This window comes from Barbus barbus (genome assembly GCF_936440315.1).
Source record: "Barbus barbus genome assembly, chromosome: 38".
In the NCBI taxonomy this organism is placed as follows: Eukaryota; Metazoa; Chordata; class Actinopteri; order Cypriniformes; family Cyprinidae; genus Barbus; species Barbus barbus.
The window spans coordinates 17,323,296-17,347,157 of NC_136716.1; the positions used below are offsets into that span (position 1 = coordinate 17,323,296).

The 23,862-nt window shown below is 36.5% G+C and overlaps 1 protein-coding gene across 1 annotated transcript in view; it reads left to right on the forward strand.

Annotated features, from left to right (window-relative positions):
- Positions 1–21,164: 21,164 nt before the first annotated feature.
- The window catches only part of LOC306858067 (TANK-binding kinase 1-binding protein 1-like), a gene marked incomplete at its 5' end in the record, with an annotated part of 36,706 nt that continues 34,008 nt past the window's right edge, over positions 21,165–23,862 (forward strand). The window contains one exon of the mRNA XM_079398446.1: positions 21,165–21,389. Coding sequence (XP_079254572.1) covers positions 21,165–21,389 — 225 coding nt within the window. The remainder of the gene's footprint in view (positions 21,390–23,862) is intronic.

Sequence of the window (23,862 nt, forward strand, 5' to 3'; positions counted from 1 at the left end):
AACATAAATTATAAACAGTGGAATTAAATAAAGTCAAGTCAAGTCAAGTCACCTTTATTTATATAGCGCTTTTTACAATGCAAATTGTGTCAAAGCACTGCACAATATCAAAGAAGGAAAATAATGTGTCAATAAGTTTAAATAGTGTCTTTGCAATCAGGTCGACGATATCGCTGGAAATGAAGTGTCCCCAACTAAGCAAGCCAGAGGCGACAGCGGCAAGGAACCAGAACTCCATCGGTGACAGAATGGAGAAAAAAACCTTGGGAGAAACCAGGCTCAGTCGGGGGGCCAATTCTCCTTTGGCCAAACAAACCAGCAGTTCAGTTCCAAACTGCAGCAAGTCAGATTGTAAGGGCTCAGCTGGTTCCAGTGGTCTTTTCCGATGGCTGTCTAAGTGGCGGGGTCCTCAATGGGGATCTGTCTCTGGCGCTCATCCAGGTGTCTGGCCTCCGCCTACGATCAGGGCCACATACGTCATCTCCCGGCGCTGATCCTCCATCTCAGGTGTTCGGTCATCTCAGATCATGTAATGGTTGGATCCAGACTGAAGTTCTGTAATTCCTAACGGAGAGACAAGCAGAGACATGATTAGCGTAGCTGCTGTTCCATCTAAGCAAAAATGAATTGTTCAACCCAAGCTAAAGAATAATAATAATGTACGTCTGATCAGATATAACTGCAGTACAAGATTATAAGATGCATTATGTGAATGCTTGGCTAAAGAGATTTGTCTTTAATCTAGATTTAAACAGAGAGAGTGTATCTGAACCCCGAATGTTATCAGGAAGGCTATTTCAGAGTTTGGGAGCCAAATGTGAAAAAGCTCTACCTCCTTTAGTGGACTTTGCTATCCTAGGTACTACCAAAAGTCCAGAGTTTTGCGACCTTAGAGAGCGGGTTGGATTATAGCGTGGTAGAAGACAAGTTAGGTACGCAGGTGCTAAACCATTTAGGACCTTATAGGCAAGTAATAATAATTTGTAAATGATACGGAACTGAATAGGTAGCCAGTGCAGAGACTGTAAAATTGGAGTAATATGATCATATTTTCTTGATCTGGTAAGAACTCTAGCCGCTGCATTTTGGACTATCTGTAGCTTTTTTATTGAAGATGCAGGGCAACCACCTAGCAGTGCATTACAATAGTCCAGTCTAGAGGTCATGAATGCATGAACTAGTTTTTCTGCATCAGAAACAGGTAGCATGCTTCGAAGCTTAGCAATGTTCCTGAGATGGAAGAATGCTGTTTTTGTAACATGGGAAATATGATTTTCAAAGGACAAGTTGCTGTCTAAAATAACACCCAGATTTTTTACTTTAGAGGACGTAACAGTGCATCCGTCTAGTTGCAAATTATAATCCACGAGATTCTGTATACTGTTTTTTGGTCCAATAAGTAATATCTCTGTCTTATCTGAATTTAGTAGGAGGAAATTATTGGTCATCCAATCTTTTACACTTTTTACACAATCTATTAGCTTAGATAGTTGAGAAGTTTCATCTGGTCTTGTTGAGATATATAATTGAGTATCATCAGCATAGCAATGGAAACTTATCCCGTGTTTTCTAATAATATTTCCAAGGGGCAACATGTAAATTGAAAATAGCAGAGGACCTAGGACAGATCCTTGTGGTACTCCATACTTTACTGGTGATAATTGAGATGACTCCCCATTTAAATGAACAAAGTGGTAGCGATCGGACAGGTAGGATCTAAACCATCTTAAAGCCTGTCCTTGAATACCAATATAGTTTTGTAATCGATCTATGAGTATATTATGGTCTATAGTGTCAAACGCAGCACTAAGATCAAGTAATACTAGCAATGAGGTGCAGCCTTGATCTGAAGCAAGTAGTAAGTCATTCGTAATTTTAACAAGTGCAGTTTCTGTACTATGATTGGGCCTGAAACCTGATTGACATTCTTCATAGAGATAATTTTTTTGCAAAAAGGAGCATAATTGAGTAGACACAACTTTTTCTAAAATTTTTGACATAAACGGAAGATTTGAAATGGGTCTGTAATTTGCCAGTTTATTTGAATCTAGTTGTGGTTTCTTAATAAGAGGCTTAATAACCGCCAGCTTGAATGGTTTTGGGACGTAACCTAAATATAACGATGAGTTAATAATATTGAGAAGCGGTTTTTCTGCTACGGGTAACAACTCTTTCAGTAATTTAGTAGGTACAGGATCTAATAAACACGTTGTTGGTTTAGATGCACTGATAAGTTTATTTAGCTCTTCCTGTCTTATAGTTGTAAAGCACTGCAGTTTTTCTTTGGGTGCGATGAATGAAGCTGAAATACTAGACGCAGTAGAATCTACATTTGTTATTGTATTTCTGATGTTATCTATTTTATCAGTAAAGAAATTCATAAAATCATTACTATTAAACTGTGGGGGAATATTTAGATCGAGTGGTGTCTGTTTATTTGTTAATCTAGCCACTGTGCTAAATAAGAACCTTGGATTGTTTTGGTTATTATCTATGAGTTTGCGGATATGCTCTACCCTGGCAGCTTTTAGAGCCTGCCTATAGCTGGACATACTGTTTTTCCACGCAATTCTAAAAACTTCTAATTTCGTTTTTCTCTATTTGCGCTCAAGAATACGAGTTTCTTTCTTGAGAGAATGGGTATAACTGTTGTACCATGGCGCAGTAAGTTTTTCTCTAACCTTTTTCAATTTGAGGGGGGCAACAGCTTCTAATGTGTTAGAGAAGATAGTGCCCATGTTGCTAGTCATTTCGTCTAGTTCATGCGTATTTATGGGTACACAGAGAAGTTGAGATAAATCAGGCAGGTTATTTGTGAATCTGTCTTTGGTGGCTGGAACAATAGTTCTGCCCAGACGATAACGCGGAGCCATATAACTAATATCAGTAATAGGCAGCATGCACGATACAAGGAAATGATCAGTAACATCATCACTTTGAAGTACAATATCTATATCGGTAAGATCAATTCCATGCGATATAATTAAATCTAGCGTATGATTAAAACGATGAGTGGGCCCGGCGACGTTTTGCTTGACTCCAAGAGAGTTTATTAGGTCAGTAAACGCAAGTCCTAACGCATCATTTGTATTATCAACGTGAATGTTAAAATTAAATAAAAAAACAAATTAATTATCCATTTTCCAAGTTGTTGACTTTAGAAACAATATATTTTCAGTTTATTGTAAAATATGCATATGTATGTTCAAATATTTAAGTGTATTGAGAATGTGAGCAGACCAACTCTATTATGGCATTGGTGTTGTTCATTGGACTGGGAAGAGCTCTCTGATTGGTGAAATTATCTTTACAGCATCATGGGTAATGTAGTTTTTCACCACTGTTAAACATGATTATTTAAAACACAAGTTGATATAATGCGAACTGATGGCTTCAACAAAAGCAAATAGCATTGATTAACAACCTCAGAGCTCTCAGTAGGTCTGTCTTTAAAGATTTATAAGATATTGTTAAACCACCCCCCCCCCCCAAAAAAAAAAACAATTTTCCTATGGAGAAAATGAATGCCATTTTTATTACTGGAACCTGACTGTTGCATTACATATCTGCTGCGTCACACTTGTTAGCCCCGCCCCCTGTGAAATTTCATTGGTCCATAATCTTGCTGCTCCTCATAATTCAACATTAAAGTCACTAATTTTATCTCATAAAACTTATCTTTAATAATCAAAATACTTATTGAAATCTTTTCTTCCATTAACATGTAATTCCTTTCTGTCTTAAAATGGCTTGAATATAACTTTACACCCTTACTTCATTTAGTATACACGATTGTTTACATGTTTGTGACCAAAGAAAACGGCTGTTTCAAACCACTGTTTTGAGATTTGCTACACTGGAGAAAATGCTCAGTAGTGGTGTTGACTGATGAATTTGTACAAGGTTTGTCTTTAAGCATATTAAAAACACCAGACAGACATGTCAACATTAAAAGCTTGATTTTTACCACAGGAGTCTTTAAATACAAAATATCTTCTTATTGACTGTTAATGTGTCACATCTTATAGCAATTTTGAGTTAAGTAATGCAAGGAAAATAGCCTGTCGCTGGAAAATTGTTGTGGTTTGAACTTGCAATAATTGAATTTATTTTATATCATGAGTTTTGTACTTCAAACAGGTTAATTAGTTGTCACCCACTTGAAGAAATATATGCATTTTGATTGAAGCGATCACTTATAATTATATTTTGAACTAAAAGGTGGTTTTGAGATGTACAAAATTAAAACAAATTTAGATCTTTCCTAGTGGGATTCAGCTCACTAAGCCATGAACAATACAGAGCTAAGCACTTCGGCATGTACACTTATAATACACTTATAAAGTACTTCAGCACCCCATGGACAGATAATCATGATTCATGGCCAAACTAGTATGATTTCATTACTTTCTACAGTTCTTTCATACCTCCCATGCATAATTTAGGGAGACGTTTATGTAAGGTACTTGCAGCATGGCAAACTTTTGCTTGTGGGCCATATAGCAACTCACAACAAGCTCTCGATTAGGATGGAATATTCAGGAACGCCCGGGCAGGTCGTGCAGACCAATGTGAGAGCTGGAGAGATAAGGTGAGATTAAAACTTGAAATAGAATGAGTCGTTGAGTCCAAGGTGATGTGCTGCTTTTTCTCTATCCTTCAAACTTTTGACAGATCTCACAAAGCTGTCAGAGAATGCAGTACCTTCTTCCTGTTTTTTGTTCATGTTCCCTTTTTTTTTTTTAAACAGCCTGAGGTCCCTCAGTACAGAACAGATGGTAAAATGTTCCTTTTGATCTTCTTTTCAGGTTTCAAGAGTTTTCTGGCTGTTGCATGAATCACAAACATGCTCCGGTTGTTTGAAGGCACAGTCTGTTTATAAGTGCAGAGCATGAATTGGCAATAAGTATTCAGATGCTTTTTATAGTTATCGGGGCTTCTCTTGCTATCTTGTTTATGATGATCTGGCACTGTTCAAATCTGCTCGGGCCAGATTCATAAACTGCTTAGAAGTGACAAACTAAAAAGAAATTCCAAACTCAACCGAAATGTGAGAGTGTTTCAAGCCAGTAACCTTACAAATTTGTATACCTTATTGTATGCCTAACAAATGAAAATGTTTAAATTGTTGCAATATATTAAACATTATTGTCAAAATAATCTTATTAAAATATATCAGCAATGTAAGGTTATCTATTTGGCTAAAACAAAGATGAGAATTTTTTGAAATGGCAAAAATGACTTGTGAACCCTGGTGATCTTTAAAGATACTGCAGGGGGAAAAAATGAACAAAATATTTACTATTTGAATGCAAACTATCTAATGATTCTGGGGTTGTATTCACAAAAAGTCTTAAGGCTAAAAGTTGCTCCTAGTGCAGAAATTTGGGAGCATCTCATAAAAATTAGGGGCATGTCGCTCCTAATTTTAGGAATAGTAAATGTTTCATCTAAGAGTAATTCACAAAGCTTTTTAATGCTAGAAGCAGCTCATAAACCTAGGGCAGCTTATAAGTCCTCTGGAGGGCTTCTAAATCCATAAGAGAAACTCAGAAATGATCTGAAGCATGGATGTTGTTTATAGTCTGTATTGCAAGTGAGTAAATATTGGAATATCACAAAGACATCAACCTTCTACAGAAGTATTGCCTGAATCATGTAAATGTTTTCTTTTTAAGTTTCAGTGTAGTTACTCCAGTTCACCTTCCTTTAACCTTTCTTTGGCAGTTCTGTATTATCCATTGGTATACACTTACAGTATTTTTGAAATATGGTTTGTTTGTAAGCATGTTATGGCTGATAATATCCCCATGTAGAAGTAAAAAATGTATATTATTTTATTTAAGTACATTTGTTTAAGTAAAGCTGAACTAATAAGGCATTAAAACACTTTAATGTACAATAAATTAAGACATTTCAAAATGCTTTTAAATTTTTCAAAGATTGCATTTAACAATGTTTTTACATTTTAAGTGAGTGTTTGTTGATGGGAAACAGGGAAATTAGCATGCACAACTAAATATTCAATATCGGCCAATACAGATAAAACTGTTCACTAATATCGGCTAATATGGTACCAATATGTTATGCGTCCTCAAATTTAGTTAATGTTCCTTATGAAAGTTGCTATAATCTCTACCTTTTTATATTGTGGATAATTATCTCTATTGGCTGAGAGCCTGAGTGAGGGGTGTCTGTGTCTGTGACTGTGTCTGTAACAAAACCCTTGACAAACCCTGTTAAATGCTATAATTTTCCAGCATTGAAAAGAATGTTTATGAATTAATGTTTTTTCATTGGGCAGGAACAGTAATAAAAGTTTAAGTCAAAGAATAAATTTTTTTTTTTTTTTCTGGCACATGTTACTGCTTACCATATTTGTGACCAGGCCAGAGAAAATATTAGCAGGGTCAATAGCAATCTGAAATGACCCGATCAGGCCTGCCGAAAAAATCTTTTAGTCAAGAGTTAGGCAGATTTTATTTTTTTTATTTTTTTTGCCCAGGAAGCAGTTTTTTTCTCATTTGTGAGTACTTCAACATATCAGAGTCAAGCACATGGAGCGATTTTTCAAAGATGACATCTCCATCCTGCCCCCATCCTTATGCCGTTCCTGCAGTTTGCACTGTGTCACGATAATGCTGTGTCCACGCACTCTGAATGCAGGTCAATAGCAAGGTTACAGTCATCTGATTGAAGCCCGACCAAATGTTCCTCCACCATGGATTTAAATTATAGGTAATTTATCACGTAGGATCAGTCAAAGGACATTCAGAATACTTTAGAATGACCTCTGGATGTGGTTGGGTGGACAGACAGATGCCCTTTTGAGGACAGTCGTGGCCTAATGGATAGAGAGTCAGACTGGTAACCCGAAGGTTGCGGGTTCGAATCTCAGGTCCAGCAGGGATCTTCCGCCTTCAATACCACGACTGAGGCTGCCCACTGCTCCGGGTGTGTGTTCACGGTGTGTGTGTGTTCACTACTGTGTGTGCTCTTGGATGGGTTAAATGCAGAGCACAAATTCTGAGTTTGGGTCACCTTCTTGGCCAGATGTCACTTCTCTTTGTATTCTCCCCTTCAAAATTCTGACGCTCTTGCGGATATATAAACTCCCTCTCTCTTTCCATTTCATTCTCCGCGTTTTGTTATCTACCTACCCATTTTGTCTTTCTCTGATAGTCCTTGCTTGTTGTGCTCTGTCATTTTCCCTCCACATCCCCACTGTGTATTTCCGTTTATCTTACATAACTGGAATCAGAGGTGATGACCTTCATCCTCCTCTATGCAGTACAGTCTCTCTCTGCAAATTGCTGGCCATAAGCAAGCCAAAGGAACTGCTTTCTCCTCTTTGCGTCCTTATCTGAATCTGACTTAGGATGTTATAAATGACATACCACAGATAAAAACTAAATATTTATATGGAAAAAAACAACATATTTTTATAATCAGGGTTATCTAGACTACTAGGTTTTAAGCCCTTTATTAGGCTGGTTTACGTTCAAATGACTGGTTGTTTTACTGTCTGAACATAGTTTTAAAATATATTTTAAAAGTTTGGGGTAAAATAGTAATGTTGTGAAATATTTTTGCAATTTAAAATAGCCGTTTTCTAATTAAATATATTGTAAAATAGAACGTATATATTTTTTCACAATGTAAAAGTCTTTACTGTCACTTTTAATCAATTTAAAGGGATAGTTTACCCCAAAAAATCTAAATTCTGTCATTAATTACTCGCCCTCATGTCATTCCAAACCCGTAAGAACACTTTATTCAACAATTCGTCTCCTCCGTGTCACCCTGGTGCGATTTTGGAGAGTATCCACTGAACGTAAACAGCTTAGGCTATTCTGTGTCGGCTGCATCACTCTGTTTACGTTCAGTGGATACTCTCCAAAATTGCACCTGGGTGATGCGGAGGCGACAAATTGTTCAATAAAGTCTTTTTTTTTTTTTTTGCACACAAAAAGTATTCTCGTAGCTTTGTAAAATTACGGTTGAACCCCTGATGATACATGGATTATTTTACCGATCTCCTTGCTACGTTTCTGGACCTTGATCGTGTAAAGATATTGCTGTCTATGGGAGGGTCATCCACCATGTGTCCAAGTAGAAAGTATATATTTTTTATATATATATATTAGAAAGTATATATTTTATATATATATATATATATATATATATATATATATATATATATATATATATATATAAAAAATATATATACTTTCTACTTGGACACATGGTGGATTTGACACAAAAAAGGTGTTTTGATGTTTTAAAAGGTTTAAATCTAGAAAAAGAACTTCTGAAAGATTTTACCATGTTAACAGTCCAACAAATTGTTAGCATGCTAAAGCATTCTCTGAGAAGTTACGTCTCTAAATTTATTTCATTTAAATTATAGTTTTTATAAAATTTTATATTTAAAATTAGTTGATATTATTTATTGAATATTTCAATTCTTTGTTTTAACTTTAATATTTTTAGTGTTTGTGTCGTAAAATGGATTAACTGTGACTAGTCCTCCATCTTGACCCGTTCCAGGCAGGCCTTTATGTATGCTTTTGTGCTGCATCGCAGGAGGTATGTATTGTGTTGTTGCCTGCATGACCTTTAAAATGCATTCAGATACATTTCTACCCAATGCTTTTAAGGTTCAACGGTTTCTTTAGAAGCAGTTGCTAAGTGTTACCGAGTTGCTTGGCATTGTTGCCCTCAATAATGCCATGTTGTGGTTGTGATGTCGTACATGCAAGCCCAAGCTTCTGATTTTCCAATTATCAGTAAGTACGCCTGGCTAATGGGTTGCCTGTGTGAAAGTGATATTGCTCTGTGAAGTGATGGCTTCAGTAGCCCACACAAAGCACAAGGCCTTACTATGGAGGCGTAACGCAATATATCCATGTATCTATAAACGAGAAAGTGTGAGAAGAGCAGGTGGGGGAGAAGGGGGAGAGCGGGTTTATGAGACACATATTGGGTGAAAAATGAATCTAGGAAGGAAGTAACGAGATAAGAGGAGAGAGAAAATCGACAGAAGTAGAATGAGGTGAAAGAACGAGGAAGAGAGACGCAGGATGACAGTGACAGCATATATTTGTTAGACATCGCTCTGGAAATATTCTCATCGTGTTTCTCTCTCAAGGAAAACCAGGTTACCCACTTGCATTGCTCTTGCTGCCGGACTGCTATAATTCCCCCAGGTAGCCCTAAAAATAACAGAGTCCATTTTCCACAGTGTTTCCTCTGTCTTTCTCACTATCCCTCTGGCAGTGCACATTGTTGACAGAGATGTTATCGGGGGAATGAGGGATATTGCAACCACCAGCATACAGAATTGTCACAAATAAACTAACAGAGTTATTAGCAACCCAGGCTCATTGGTCATTTCTGCAAAATGCTATTATATTGCTTTTTGCACGTTTCATGACACTTTTAAAATGAAATGTCCATTGAGTGACACTAAAAGCATGCTCATTTTTATCCAAAACAACGTGAATCTGGCAATGTTTTATTACAATGTTGTTCGTATCACAGTTCGGAAATGAAGTGTCTGGTGAGTGGCGCTGAAAGGTTAATGCTTTATAGCATTTAAAAGCCGATTCTTGCTCATTTTTATCCAAAACAGAAGGTGAATCTGGCAATGTTTTATTACCTAGAATGTTGTTTGTATCACAGTTCGGAAATGAAATGTCTGGTGAGTGACGCTGAAACGTTAATGCTTTATAGCATTTAAAGGCCGATTCACACTGCATTGACAAACACAGACCAATGCTGACAATCACCAGAATGTAGTATGTCACTTTTTAGACATTCCAAGACTATACTAATGCCAACAAAAGGCGATAGGAGTAACACTGATCTAAAAAACCTAATAAACATGTCTGCTGCCGTTTGTCTGCATCTGTCTGTGTTAACAAAGTCAAACCTGAGGAAAAAAACACACTTGCTGAAGCAGCCATGTCTTTTAGCTCTTTTATTGTGACTAGTGTTGTACAGGATTTGTACCCAAACTCTGTAAAGCAAGTACAGTGCTGTACCGGGTGAGCAACCGAGCAAGTTTACCACGTCAGAAAAGTCATACATATGGAGCTGGTTATGTGGTGTAGATGTCAAAATATATTAGTTTTAAGTCATGCTCTATGGTAAAAGTATATTGAGGTCATTGCATAGTATTGTGCGAGGACCTGCATGAAAAAATTCTTTATTAATCAATAATCTACTCCCAATCATCATTTATGGAATAAAAGGAATAAAAGATGTTGGTGTTTTAATGCCTGTAGTGTTAATTTCAGCTGGAAATTGTAGTGGGTTGTATTTACAAGTATGTTTTTACAGAAATAACAAGATGCCTTTTCTGCAAATTGTGATACTTTTTAAAATTGTTAGAAACTATTAGCAGATGGCCAATAAAGAGGTGGAAAGGAATAGATGTCTCCAGGCATTGTCTCTTAGTGTCATTGTAATGGATATACTGTAGCAGAGGGAAAACATTGTGCTTGAATAAAAAAGTGGATGTTATGTGTGTTGCAAATAATAATTTCAACATTCTGATGGTGTAGGGCAGAAAGAATTTTAAAGAATTTTAAAAGGAGTTTGAGCGAGTTGCTTGAACGTTGTTTGAGCGAATTCTCAGCCTTAACCCACATTCACAAAACTGGAAAGCAAGTGGCAAGCTGTATTCTGACTGGAAGTTGTTGTTTTTCAGTTATTGTATTTTATTATTATTATTATTTTGATTGTGTGAACTGTTAAAGTTGCAATGAAACATATTGTGATGTATATATCCAAGTATAAAATATTATCAAAATAAATTCTAGGGCGGGGATTTGGTGTACTAAATGATTGGAGGAAGACAAGAACGTCTTTGATTAAGCGATTGAGGTGTTTTGTTGTTGGATGTAATAATGAGTATAGCAGTTGTCATTTATGATTATTTAATGTGCCAATCCCGATCTGCCTAAATGTGTCTATGTTCGCGCGAGTCATTTGTGATCCAGCTTCATCTACAGAAGAAGTGAGTATAAGGGTTTTTTTTTATGAATCTTTGCAAATCGCCTTTCCTAATAACGTGCTAGTTAGCCAGTTTCGCGGCTAAAGTAAACAGTACTTCTCGTAACCCCATGGAAGAGAGGGGCAGGGTCAACAGAGCTCAATAGCATTTAAAGCAACATAGACTAGAATGGTCTTGCTAAAAACAGAACTGATTTTGACCCACCATTGAGAAATTTTAACCAAAGTGTGTTATAGACTTTTCATTAAGACCCTAAAGAATCACATCAACTTGTGGAAAATGTGCATCCGATGACCCCTTTAAAAACTACAAGATAAAAAAAACAAATCATACACAGAAGAATCGTTAAAATTAAGATATTTTGATTTAAAATTACAAGATAAAAAACATACACATAGAAGAATTGTTCAAATTAAGATATATTTTCATGCTGTGCCAACTTTAAAGCATGAAGAGAACATAAATAATTCAGTATTGCTTTTTTACTTCCCGAGGTTATGACTACACTGTTTTTGTCTGTTTTCTGTGGCTAGCTGTATATGCTAGTTACAAACCCCTCACTCTGACACTAACTAAACACACCTGCCTGAAATTTTCAAGCAATCCTGAAGACTTTAGGTATCTCTGAAATCTTATATTGTCTCCGAGTAGGCACTCGGGTTCTTTGAGTAGCTGTAGATCTTCTGGGTACTTTTCCACTACTGTTCTATGAATACTATCCAGACTTCTGTATATAGTAGGGAAGTAGTCGTTTCAGATAAATTTGCCCCTAAATGACACTTAAAAAATTAATTGTGGTTGGTGTCTTTACATGACAGCCAGCATTTTTTGTTGTTGTTTGTTTGTTTGTTTTATGCTCTATAAGAGTGTGGGGTCTCAGTTGGTTTACATTTAATGAAAATTGCATAACAACAAACATTACAGTTATGCAACAGCTTGATTCGCCAAAGTGTTTTGACATTTTCTTTGATAAAATAGCGTCTGGTATTGGCATATGAAGGCATATATAAATAATTATATATATATAATTATTTATATATGTGTTTATGTATATGTGGGTGTTTGTTTGTTTTCATGCACACGTGCATGTATTGTGAAACGGCTGTCACACTTATTTTTATGCCGTTTTCTGTGCGTGGGAATCAGAGAGCAACCGTCATGATGTTGCCACTCACACTTCTCCAATCACTGCGTGAGTTTCATCTTCTCCACTCCTTGTTTCTGATCTTCATGTTTCTTGGAGTGTTGCACGACCAGCCATCCCCGGGCTCCCTCCTTCACATCCCTCCTTTCTCTCAGAGAAAAAAAATAAAAATGACAGATCAGATGCTGATAATTCTCCACATGCGTGCGCATGATGTCAGAACCCGCCTGCCTGTCTCTGATTGTCTCGGAGGCATTCATTGCGATGTGTTCCTCTCGCAGGGTTCACTGGTGTGGGTGTGAGACTACAACATCTTTTTTGTAACACCCAGTTCATGGCTGTTTAATCAGAGCCAATTGTTTATTTCTTACCTTCATCCTCTTCTTCTCTCAGTCTCTATACTCTCCGAAGCTTGATTTTTTTTAGTGTGAATGTTTTGGAGACATTCACTGGAAGTGTTAAATGCCCTTGCCAAGGACAACTTCAGAGCTTTAATTTTGGTAATGCAGTAATACATCAACACATATAGCGCAAAAACTGACACACACATACATGAAGAGAGTGCATTCTGCAAGAGCAAGTTAATGTTTTCCGATAATTCATTCCTCCGCATGCCCCTCCTCTTTGCTGAAGTTGCTATGTGACGGAACAATGAACTAGAACACCTAGTGAACAGCGCTCAGGGTGCTGACTTCTATTATCGAATTTGTATCATCACAGAGATGCTGTTAGGTGTGAAGAGGGAGTGCTCATTTTATTTATGTGTGTCAGTACTGAATATATTACATTTGTTTTGAATAATGTATCCATGAGCTGCATGTGTTCTCCACTTAACTTTCCATTGTTCACCGTGTTCATTTCTCACATCTTTTTCAATCTTGTACAGTCTAGATAGATGGTGGAAAGATAAAATCAATCAATGTCTGTCTGTCTGTCTGTCTGTCTTAACTTTATGGCAAATTAAAATTCAACTAAACTAAAATTAACTAAAATTAAAATAAAATGTTCTTTGCTTTCCTAGTTAAAAATGAGTTATACATTTTTTTAATTTCAATATAGTTTAATGTATTTTTACAGATTTTTTTAGGGTGTAAGTAAAAGATTTGCATTTTAATTAATCTAATTCTGTAGACAGACAGATAGACAAATAGTTTCTAAGTTTATACTGGTATGAATTCTGATCACATAGTTTGTATTTTCAGTTATTTTCCTAGACTCATTCATCTTGTGAGTGTACATGATTTTTCAAAAGCACTATTCTTGTCTTTAGGGGTAAAACTTTTTAATGAGGAACAAATTACTGAGTGGATCATTAGTGACTTATGTAAAATGTTCTCTTTTCGAGGTATTGCTGAACTTTTAATACCAGGGGATGGGTAGGTTTGTAGTTACATACCAAAGATGGAAGGAAGATAGAGGCTAACAGTTAAAAAGGAAATAAGCTCAAGAAGAAGAAGAGCTGGAGGTCAAGACGTCAGTAGATGAATAGACAGAGTGTGAGTAAAAGCCAAACCCGGGAATAGGATGACTAGAAGCAGGATAGTGAAGAGAGAAAAAGGAGAGCTATATAGTGAGCTGTAAAATTTAGCTTAACCTTTTTTTCTTTCTTCCCCACCATCCATCTTCAGTTCCACCTACATATGCAGCACCCACACCTGCTGTGCCTCGCTTTCACACCGCTCACCTTCTTTATTCATTTCTCTGCCCTGAACGCATCAAACTGTACATGCATTCGTTTGTCTGCTTAAAAGCCCAATCTAACGGCCTCGCTGGTTTACATTGTTTACATACACGCTACATAACATCATCTTTCAACATAATGTATCACATTGACTTCCACAAACCTCTTTAACGCATTATATGTTTCTACATGAGACTGCCACAAACTAGCTTGGCTATGAACACCAAAAAGAGCACATTAGACCGTAGTTTGCAGTTGTGACTGTTGTAAAATCCATACCTCCCTTACTCCCACTCCATGGTAAAAATACACGTGTACATGCTCTGATTTGCCCACGAGGCTTAACCACAGTCCCTCTGCAACGCCCACTCAGTTGTGTTGCTGCTCGTGCCAACTTGTGCCAGCCCAATCTTCACTCCAAACGGAGGCGTTTTGCTATCAACACGGTCAATACAGAAGCCCAATGCATAGTGAGTTACTCACAGGGAGCCTCGTTCTACCTTAGATGCAGCAAAAATGACATTGCAGTAAGATAAATTTCTGACTGTAAAAAGTTTTGCTTTCAAGTTAGCCTTTCTAAAGTCACTAAGTTACTTAAACACTCTGAGAAAAACCAAAACTATGACTAGGTATTTTCTGAGATTACTAATTTAACTACCCTAGTGAAAAATAAATATACTAGCATGTACAGTATTTGAAATACATTTATTTAATACTACATATACTACAAATAGATTTACATATTTATGTACTTCTTAAAAAATAACCTGCAATTATACTTTTAGGTATACTTAAAAGTTTGCTAAATTGGAACAACTAATTTTGTACTAAATGCACTTTAATTGTGCAGAAGTAGTGCTAAAGTCCAACTAAAGATATAGTTAAATGGTAAAGTGGAACTAATGCAAGTGTACTATAGGTACACTTTAAATATCTTGCTTTTAAAGACCAATATTATTCAAAGATCATACAATCATCATAGTTATCTTAAAACACATAGGCTTAATGTGCATTGTGCACAAGTGATACACCAAATAAAGTTTAATTACAGTACGTTTTGAGCGATATGTCAGTAAATATGTATAGTTCAAATAGATTTGAACTATACTTCTATCGTCATGATCATAAATGTATTTTAAATATATTACGTTTTACTAGGGTAATCAGGGCTCAGTAATAAAAATGGCCCCCAAAACACTGTTTCTATCACTTTAATGCACATTTTTATTTATGCTAAACTTTAGAAAGAGTTTATTAAGCATTTCCAATCAGGTTTCTTCAGGACAAATTTGAAATTTGCATCAAAATACTTTAATGTAAACCCAGTATAATTTGTATGCATATACATAATTTGTATTTGCATGCCTTGCAAACATAAATATTTGGTTTACTTTGATGTATTGAGTGCTAAAGATTACAGAATCCTGCTAATTTACATATTACCAAAGATAAAATGTGAGGTTTGTTAAAATTAAGAAAGTGATCTGTGATATGAATATTAATAATATAATAATGATGTTGAGCAGTTACATTATAGCTGTGTTATTTGTAGCTATTAAATGCAAATTACATTACCTGTTGGACACTATATTGACAAAAGTATGGGACACCTGATCATTACAGCAACAGGGACACTGCATTTTAAATACAAAGACATTAATATGGAATTGATTCCCCTTTTGCACCTTCAAAATCTTCCATTCTTCTGTGAAGGCTTTCCATAAGATTTTGATGTGTTTCTATAGGAATTCTTGCAAATTCTTCCAGTAGAGCATTTGTGAGGTAAAGCACTGATGTAGGACGAGAAGGCCTAGCCCACAATCTCCATTCCATTTCATCCAGTGGGATCAAAAAATGTCCAGTGGGGTTTCAGTCAAGTTCATCCACCCCAAACTCATCCAACCAGATCTTGCTTAGCACACTGGGGAACAGTCATGATGGAATGGAAAAGGCCTTCCCAAACTGTTCGCATAAAGTTGTAATGCTGAATCATTAAGATTCCACACTGTTCACTGGAAGTAAGAGGCATTAGAGAGCACCATAACATTATTCCTCCTCCACCAAACTTTAGAGTTGGTACAGTGCAGTCAGGCAGGTAATGTTCTCCCGGCATCCGTCAAACATAGACTCACCCATCAGACTGCCAAACAGAGAAGTTTGATTCATTACTCCACAAAACACGTTTCTGGAGTCCAGTAGCATCGTGCTTTGCACCACTCCATCCCACGATTGGCACTGTACTTGGTGATGTGAGGCTTGCATGCAGCTGCTTAGCCATGGGAACCCATTCCATGAAGCTCCCGCCACACATTTTTGTGCTGCTATTAATGGCAGTGGAACTCTTTAGCTATAGAATCAGCAGAGCATTGGCGACTTTTGCGCACTCTGTGACTTATCATGGTCTGAGCTGCTGCTGTTCCTAAACGCTTGCATATTTCCAATAATACCACTTACAGTTGACCATGGAATATATAGCAGGGATGAAATTTCACAAACTGGCTTATTGCAAAGGTGGCATCCCAGTGCCACGCTTGAATTCACTGAGCTCTTCAGTAGAGCTGTTTTTTTCACAGATGTTTGTAAATGCAGACTGCATGGCTATGGGTCTGATTGAAACCCCTGAATTCAATAAATTAAAGCTGTTTCCCAATAGGATTGTCCAGTTTGTTCATTTATATGAAAAAATATATATTTTTCATTGTGGTGTAGCCAAATGTGTTCTACTTGCTGGTCATTACTAGCTGTGTTTCATTGTCCCAGGACATTTTATTTTTGAAATATGCGCCAAACAATGAAGGATGCTTTGTTTGGCACATGCATTGTGTTTTTGGATTTAAAATATGTGATTTTGCTCTTTTATTGCCATCCCATCACATATATCCCATTACATTTTTTCACGCTTGTGTTATGGCTGTGTCTCTCAATAAAGTGTGGGATGCATAGAGGTGTATAGGCATATGAATTCTTGCTTGTGTGTGTGTGTATGTGTGTGAAGACACACCTGTAGAACCGCAGTGGTCACTTTTTTATCACAGGCAGTCACACTTCACTTGCAGGCCTGCTAATCGTCTACCAAGTTAGGGGCCACAAACCATGCCAGAAACACACATACACACCCCACTGAAATAACAGGTGTGTGTGACTGTTTATGTGTGTGCGCCCTGATATCTGCATTATAGCAGCCAGATTCCCCATGACAAAATGGGCTTGAGTCCGATACGACTGTGTCCTGCTGTCTGTAATTGCATGCGGCTTGTGGTAAATGTTTAGGATGCCAGCCAATTTCATGAGCAAGTGTGACTGAGGGAAATTATGCAATAGCACTGTCTACAGAAGAGAGTTGGATGCTGGCGCTCCTAAATTTTGGATGGTTTGACAGATTATTAAATAATTCAGAGGTGGTATGTGTCGATCTCTCTTGAAACGATTAGCATCATTTCAACAAAATGTAATGCCCACCACATGATTAAGGCAAAATATATTAATTTCTATCTCATAATGATTTGAGTGAACTTATAATGAGCACATTTGAAGTCTAAAGGGTTGCTTTTGCAAACAAGACACAATGAAGAAGAAATGTACATACTGTACCTTTACGCCCCAATTTTGTATTTACAAAAAAATTCAGGTATTAATGAATTAATTGCCACTGCGTTTTGGATTGCAGTGGTGTGACATAATTCAGAACAGAGCTTTAAAGAAATATTTTTTGTCATTTAATAAGGATGAGCGGCGAATGAGGTGCTGAAAATATCTCTGTAGAAATATGTGTGTGAGAGTGTGTGTGTGTGTGTGTGTGTGTCCGTGTCTGTGCCAGTGCCATCTAGGCCCCAGGTAACAAATGACTTCCTGTGGTAATTGCTCTAATGAAGCAGGGAGGAGAGCTGTGGAATTCTTAATAGCTGTGCGCAGAGTGTAAGTGTTCACAAAATTAGGTACAGAGGAGAGCAAGACAATAGGTGAGATGGAGTAAGATGGGAAGATAAATGTCTGGTGAGCTAGCCATGCAAAGAGTGTCCCGTTTGTCTGTTTTCTCCTGCATCTTGCCAGGGTTTTGAGCCCTAACAAATTGTCAAAGCCGTGTTATAATCCTGTGCTTAAATTCTTGTTTTCACTGAGACTGGGATGGCTGTATGTTTGTGTCAGAGCAGCTCGCTTGTCAATAGGATGCAGGCGCGTGATGCACCTGTTTGATTTAGGGGGCACCAGTGGCAGGAATAAAATCACATTAACAACGTAGTAGTTTATTTTATACATGTAAGACATGTTTGTGCAGTGATAGTTTTAACAAAGAGACCCAGATTGAAATTCTGATTGAGAAATTCTATTCTATTATACAGGGGTTTCCAATCTTTTTGGTTAGCCGATTTAAAATATATACGTGAAGTACCCACTGATATTAAAAGTTTATATTTTAATAATTCAGTCACACATTTGCATGTTCACATTCTCTTATGTTGATAGTAATGGTAATAATAATTGTAGTAATAGTGATAAATATAATAATAATTAGTAGTAGTAGCTGTAGATATAAATATATTACTGTTGTAAATTACAGTTGCACAGTAAAAAAAATATATTAAATCATTATAATAATGAAATATGCTGCATGATTCAGTGCATCAGACTATAAAGATATTTGACTTGACATTAATTTTGCAGTCAATTTTACAGTCTGGAAAACCCTATATATTATATTATATTATATTATATTATATTAAACAGTTAATATTTCTTAATTATAATAAAATATATATATTTTTTTTTATTATTTATAGAAACATTTATATTTAATAAAAAATATGTGTATTGCATATTTATATTTATTCATCAAGCAAAATTGCAGGTGAACTTGAGAGCCAGTGAATGCCATTTTTATTGTATGAAAAAGAGCCAAATTTACATTTTCATAACAATTCATCCTTTAGAATTTCACAGGGAATGACCAAGTTTACACATTTCTGGCCGCTGAGCTTTAGCCAAACATTATTTAACTACGATAATCAAGCAACTTCATTATCAGAGAAATAAATATATGTGCATGACCTTTTTGCAATAACAAAGATGTCACAAGAGATAAGTACATTGTGCTGCATCTCCTTATCAGCACAGAGAGAACCCTGGGTGAGAACACACTTGTATTAATGTAGTGGGTCGGAATGTCTCTAAAGTGATATTCTTCCACCTACACACATTCACACCTTCATCAGAACAGCAATCTCTCCCCTCATGGCCATACTGCTTAGCCATGCCTGAGCAAATGTATCGGTGTGAGTGGGTGTTTTTCTGGATTACCCTGAAGGATGAAGAGAGAGAGTAGAACCGAGAGAACACCCAGGAAGAGGTCCAAGGCTTCTTTGTACGTTTTTGAGCATTGGTACGCAAGCGATCAAAAATAGCTCACTAAGTAAGGAGCATCTGACTCATTCTGTGTGCAGTAAAATCTCCTCACACCTCCGTGCTGTATCAGATGGCCAACGTGATGCTGCATGCATATCCATATCATCTTACGAAACACAGTTTACAGCGAAACGTTTTTTCTGCTTACTCCATATTATCTATCCATGTTTGTGTCCTGCGTTGTTGAGGCAGTGCTGTCTGTTGTGAATGAGTGTTGGTAATAGCAGTGGAGCAATTCGTCATGGTGTGAACAGTGGCCTCTGGGGACTCAAAAGCACGAAGGTAACACACAGGGGAGTAATAAAGCTACACCTCTACAAACATGGCTGTCCAACAACATGCATTCAAAACAAGCACATATCCTTCAGCATTAAGTGCATTTCTGTGGTTTTATTTTGACTACAGCTTGGTTAATAAACATTAAATATGCTAACAACTTGGGAACACTGTTAAATGTAGTCTTTAGCCTTTTTTTGTTTTTATTTTTACGAAATTAATATTCTTATTCAGCAAGGATGCATTAAATTGATCAAAAGTGATTGTAAAGACATTATAATGTCACAAAAGATTTGTATTTCAAATAAATGCTATTCTTGTGCACTTTCTATTCATCAAACAATTCACAGTTTCCAAAAAATATGAATGCTTTCAACATTCTTTCTAAACAAACAAAATAGAAATAAAATAGAAAAACCATTATTTTAAAGTTTAATACTATTTCACAATATTACTGTTTTTACTGTGTTTATGGTCAAATAACCTTCAAAAGTAATGGAGTGATGCATAAATTCACTTGTAGCATTTAAAATAACTGATTTTAGATTTAATGTTCAATTTTGTATTTTTATATACATATAAGATCTAAATATAGATATATATTTCAGTCTAATAACAGATGGGCCAATTACAATTTTAAGTATATATAATATTTGCTTATGCTAAGTATTGCATCGTTAGCTTAGCAACATGTTAACAGCAAACTATTGGCATCAATAATGAGTCATGTCTCCTGTGTGGTTTGTGTGAGGAGCACTATTTATATGACGCACTGAGTTACTGTCTATATAGAGCGCTCCAAATCTGTCACTTATGAGGTTTCATTTGAGTTAGGATGCTGCCTTAGAAGAAGACAGCTAGGCAGCTCATTAGGTTTCGGAACACAGTTTATATGTACCGTATCAATAAAAAATTAGACTGATAGCAGATTTTGGAATTGCATATTTTGCTCAAGGGTCTCACCTCAGTCGTGGTATTGAGGGTGGAGCGAGTGTTGGTTATTCACTCCCCCACCTACAATCCCTGCCGAACCCGAGACTCGAACCCACGACCTTTGGGTTACAAGTCCAACTCTAGGCCACGACTGCCCCTAAAATTTGCTGACCCTGTAAGAGCTTGTAAGAAATGGCAGCTCTACAGGTGATCTCAGGGACTGTTGCTAGGCGGTGATGTCATTCTCTTAGCAGCACAGCGTGTACTTGAATCAGGTCATGCAGCTCCGCTCTTTCAAGTATCTCAAGCCTTTGTCTTCCTGAATAATTTATAATGTCTCAATGACTGTGGTCAGTCCACATTGTAACCAAAAAGCCAAACATGTCCAGAGACGATAAAGGACACGTGGGTTAGAAAGAGAAAACCTCCCTGGAGTTTGGTTTTTGTTTGGTGTGGTTTGGTGGTTTGGACAGACAGACAGTGGTGTGGATGTCAATACTAATGAGAAGAAGCGTAGTTGCGAAAGAAAATAATTATCCTGAGTGCAGTGAAGTGGAGCTTGTGCACGACAACAAAACCATTGAAGAAGTGAAAAATGATGTTCAAGATGAAAGAGTGCATGTCCCAAAGCTGATTAGCTCACATGTTTGATTCACATAACCAACCTTTCTCTTTCTCTCTTGCATCTCACAGGTTGAGGATCAGGGGTCATGGAGTCTCTCTTCGGGGGCCAGTTGGGCTTGCTGGGAGGTAATGAGGGTCTGAAAGAAGATGGCTGTGGGGTGGGCTGGTCAAACTCTCCCTTATCAGAAGACATGTACTCTGCCTCCCACTTCGCCCTCATCAGCGCCTACCAGGACATTAAGACTCGACTGGCCGGCCTTGAGCGAGAAAATGCAGACATCAAAAGAAAACTCAAGATTTACGAGATAAAGGTACAAAACGCCCTAAGGATCCTTTAGTTTCAGATACTGCAACAGATATCAGCGGTCAGTAGCGTATCTACCGGCAGTGTGGGCAGATCAGTTCACTGAAATAAAAATTGATGTAGGATTTACTTATTCACTCAGAAATTGCAGCAAATTAAAAAATAAAAAAGTAACAAAAAAAATTGAGAGACACGTAGCACATTTAATTAAATCTGTTTAAGTAAAAATATTGAAATAGTATTCCAATACGCCAATAATTCAACAACTTACAACAAAAAAAGTTTTTACATCTACTGTAGTACAATATATTTGTATACACCCTTTATACTGTACAATTTGTCTTAATATGTTTAATGATTAAAACACTAAAAGTGTCTAATAATGCTACTCTTCACTGTCTCCTCTATAGCTAATTTATCTTATACTATGAGTATATCATCCATGAAGGCCACATATTCTAAAATCATTAAATTATACATTGGGGTCCATAAAAAATATCTTGATTTGTGTTCCGAAGATGAACTGAACTAAGGTCTTACGAGTTTGGAACAACATGAGGGTGAGTAATCAATGACAGAATTTTCATTTTGGGTGAACTATTCCTTTAAAGATCTTTTGCGAAAATGCTGTAAAATTCACCAGCAATTATTTTATATGACCGCAGCACTTTTTACCAGTTTGTGTAAAGCCTGATGATCATGTTATCCAGCTTGATTTGAGAATGATCCACAAAAGCATCTGGGCTTCAGTGGAAGCACGAAGAACTTTTGATTAGTGACCTATAAATCGTGGCCTAATATTTAGAGAGTCGGACTTGTAACCTTGAAGGTTGTGGGTTCGAGTCACCATACTTGGCCACACACCACTTCCCTTTCCCTTTAGAAATAGTGCAGAATCTTAAATTACTATTATGTAACATTCCTTGTTTAAAACTGTCACCTTATTTCCAGGTTTAAATGAAAAACATCCCAGATTTTCAATGTGGTCTTGTAGACTTGTAGATAAAATAGTCTGCTAAACATAATTAAGCTTATTAAAATATCAAAATGACTCATTTTCAAATGCCGCAACCTATTAAACTAACCTGTAGTTTTTACTATACCAGTTTAGGATTTTTTTTAGCTAGTGCCATATATATATGACATAATTATACCATTAAAAAATGGGGTGTAGACATCCTTGTTAGCCCCGAACCCTTTCTCCTGCTCCTCACTGCCTCATTTCAAATTAATGCAGAGACAGTGACACGGTCACAGACATACTATATAAGGTATTTAATTAGAGTAGAGCAGAGTGGACACACATAGCGAGCGATAATATGGATATCTAGCACACAGCAGAGAATTGCACTGAGAAGAGCATAAAGCAATAATTAAACTAACCACTTCCTGTGTCGAGCAACCCTAGTTCAATAGATCTAGAGAGCATTTCCCAAAAGCATCATTAGCCAACTACGGTTGACCTCTATTGGTAACAACGGAACTTATGACCATTGTTGCTTTCGGGAAATGCACCCCAAAAAGAGTAAAGGTCATTGCACACTGAGTCTGAAATTTTCGCGCGTTAAAAATAAATAGGACCTCACGTTGTGTCAATCACGTTTACACACTGCCTCTGAAATTTTCGTCCGTCATAAAAAAATTTGGATCAGGTTCGATTTTCTGAGTTCTTGCATCCATAGCATGCATTTTGATAGGGAAGGGTGAGGAATACGAAAAAACGGAAAAACGCACGCGAACATTTCAGACTCAGTATGCAATGTCCTTTAGTCAAACTACGTTTCTGATAAGTCCATTTTAAGAGAAAGTGAGACACTCAGACATAAACATAAATCTGAGAGATTAATGATATGATTAATCTGTTTATCCTAATTTAGCCTGCTTAGAAGAAAAGACACATTGAGAGTTGAGACATATTTTCATATTTTCATGTATACAGACTACCGTTCATCTCATTTGGGGTCAGTACATTTTAAGATTTAAGAAATTAAGTATTTAGCAAAGATGCATTAAAGTGACTGCAAAGACATTACATTGTTACAAAAAAAATATATATAAATTATGATCTTTCTATTAATTAAAGAATCCTGAAAAGAAATGTATCATGTTTTCCACAAAACTATTAAGCAACACAACTGTTTTAAACATTTAGAATATTCAAATATTGTAATATGCTGATTTAGTGCTCAAGAAACATGTGACACTGAAAACTAGAACGTTCAGCTTTGCTATCACAGATATAAATTATATTTTAATATATTAAAATAGAAAACTTGCTTTAAAATGGTAATATTTCACAATATTACTGTTTTACTGTATGTTTGATCTAATAAATGCAACCTTAGTCAGCATAAGAGACCGATCAATTATTATTGCACTAATAGTAACGCCACTAATTCTGGTAAAGGCCAAATGTTTTATTTGTTTCCATGTGAAAAATGGTGATCTGTGAGTGTTCGCCAGCTGAATACTGTGGCTGG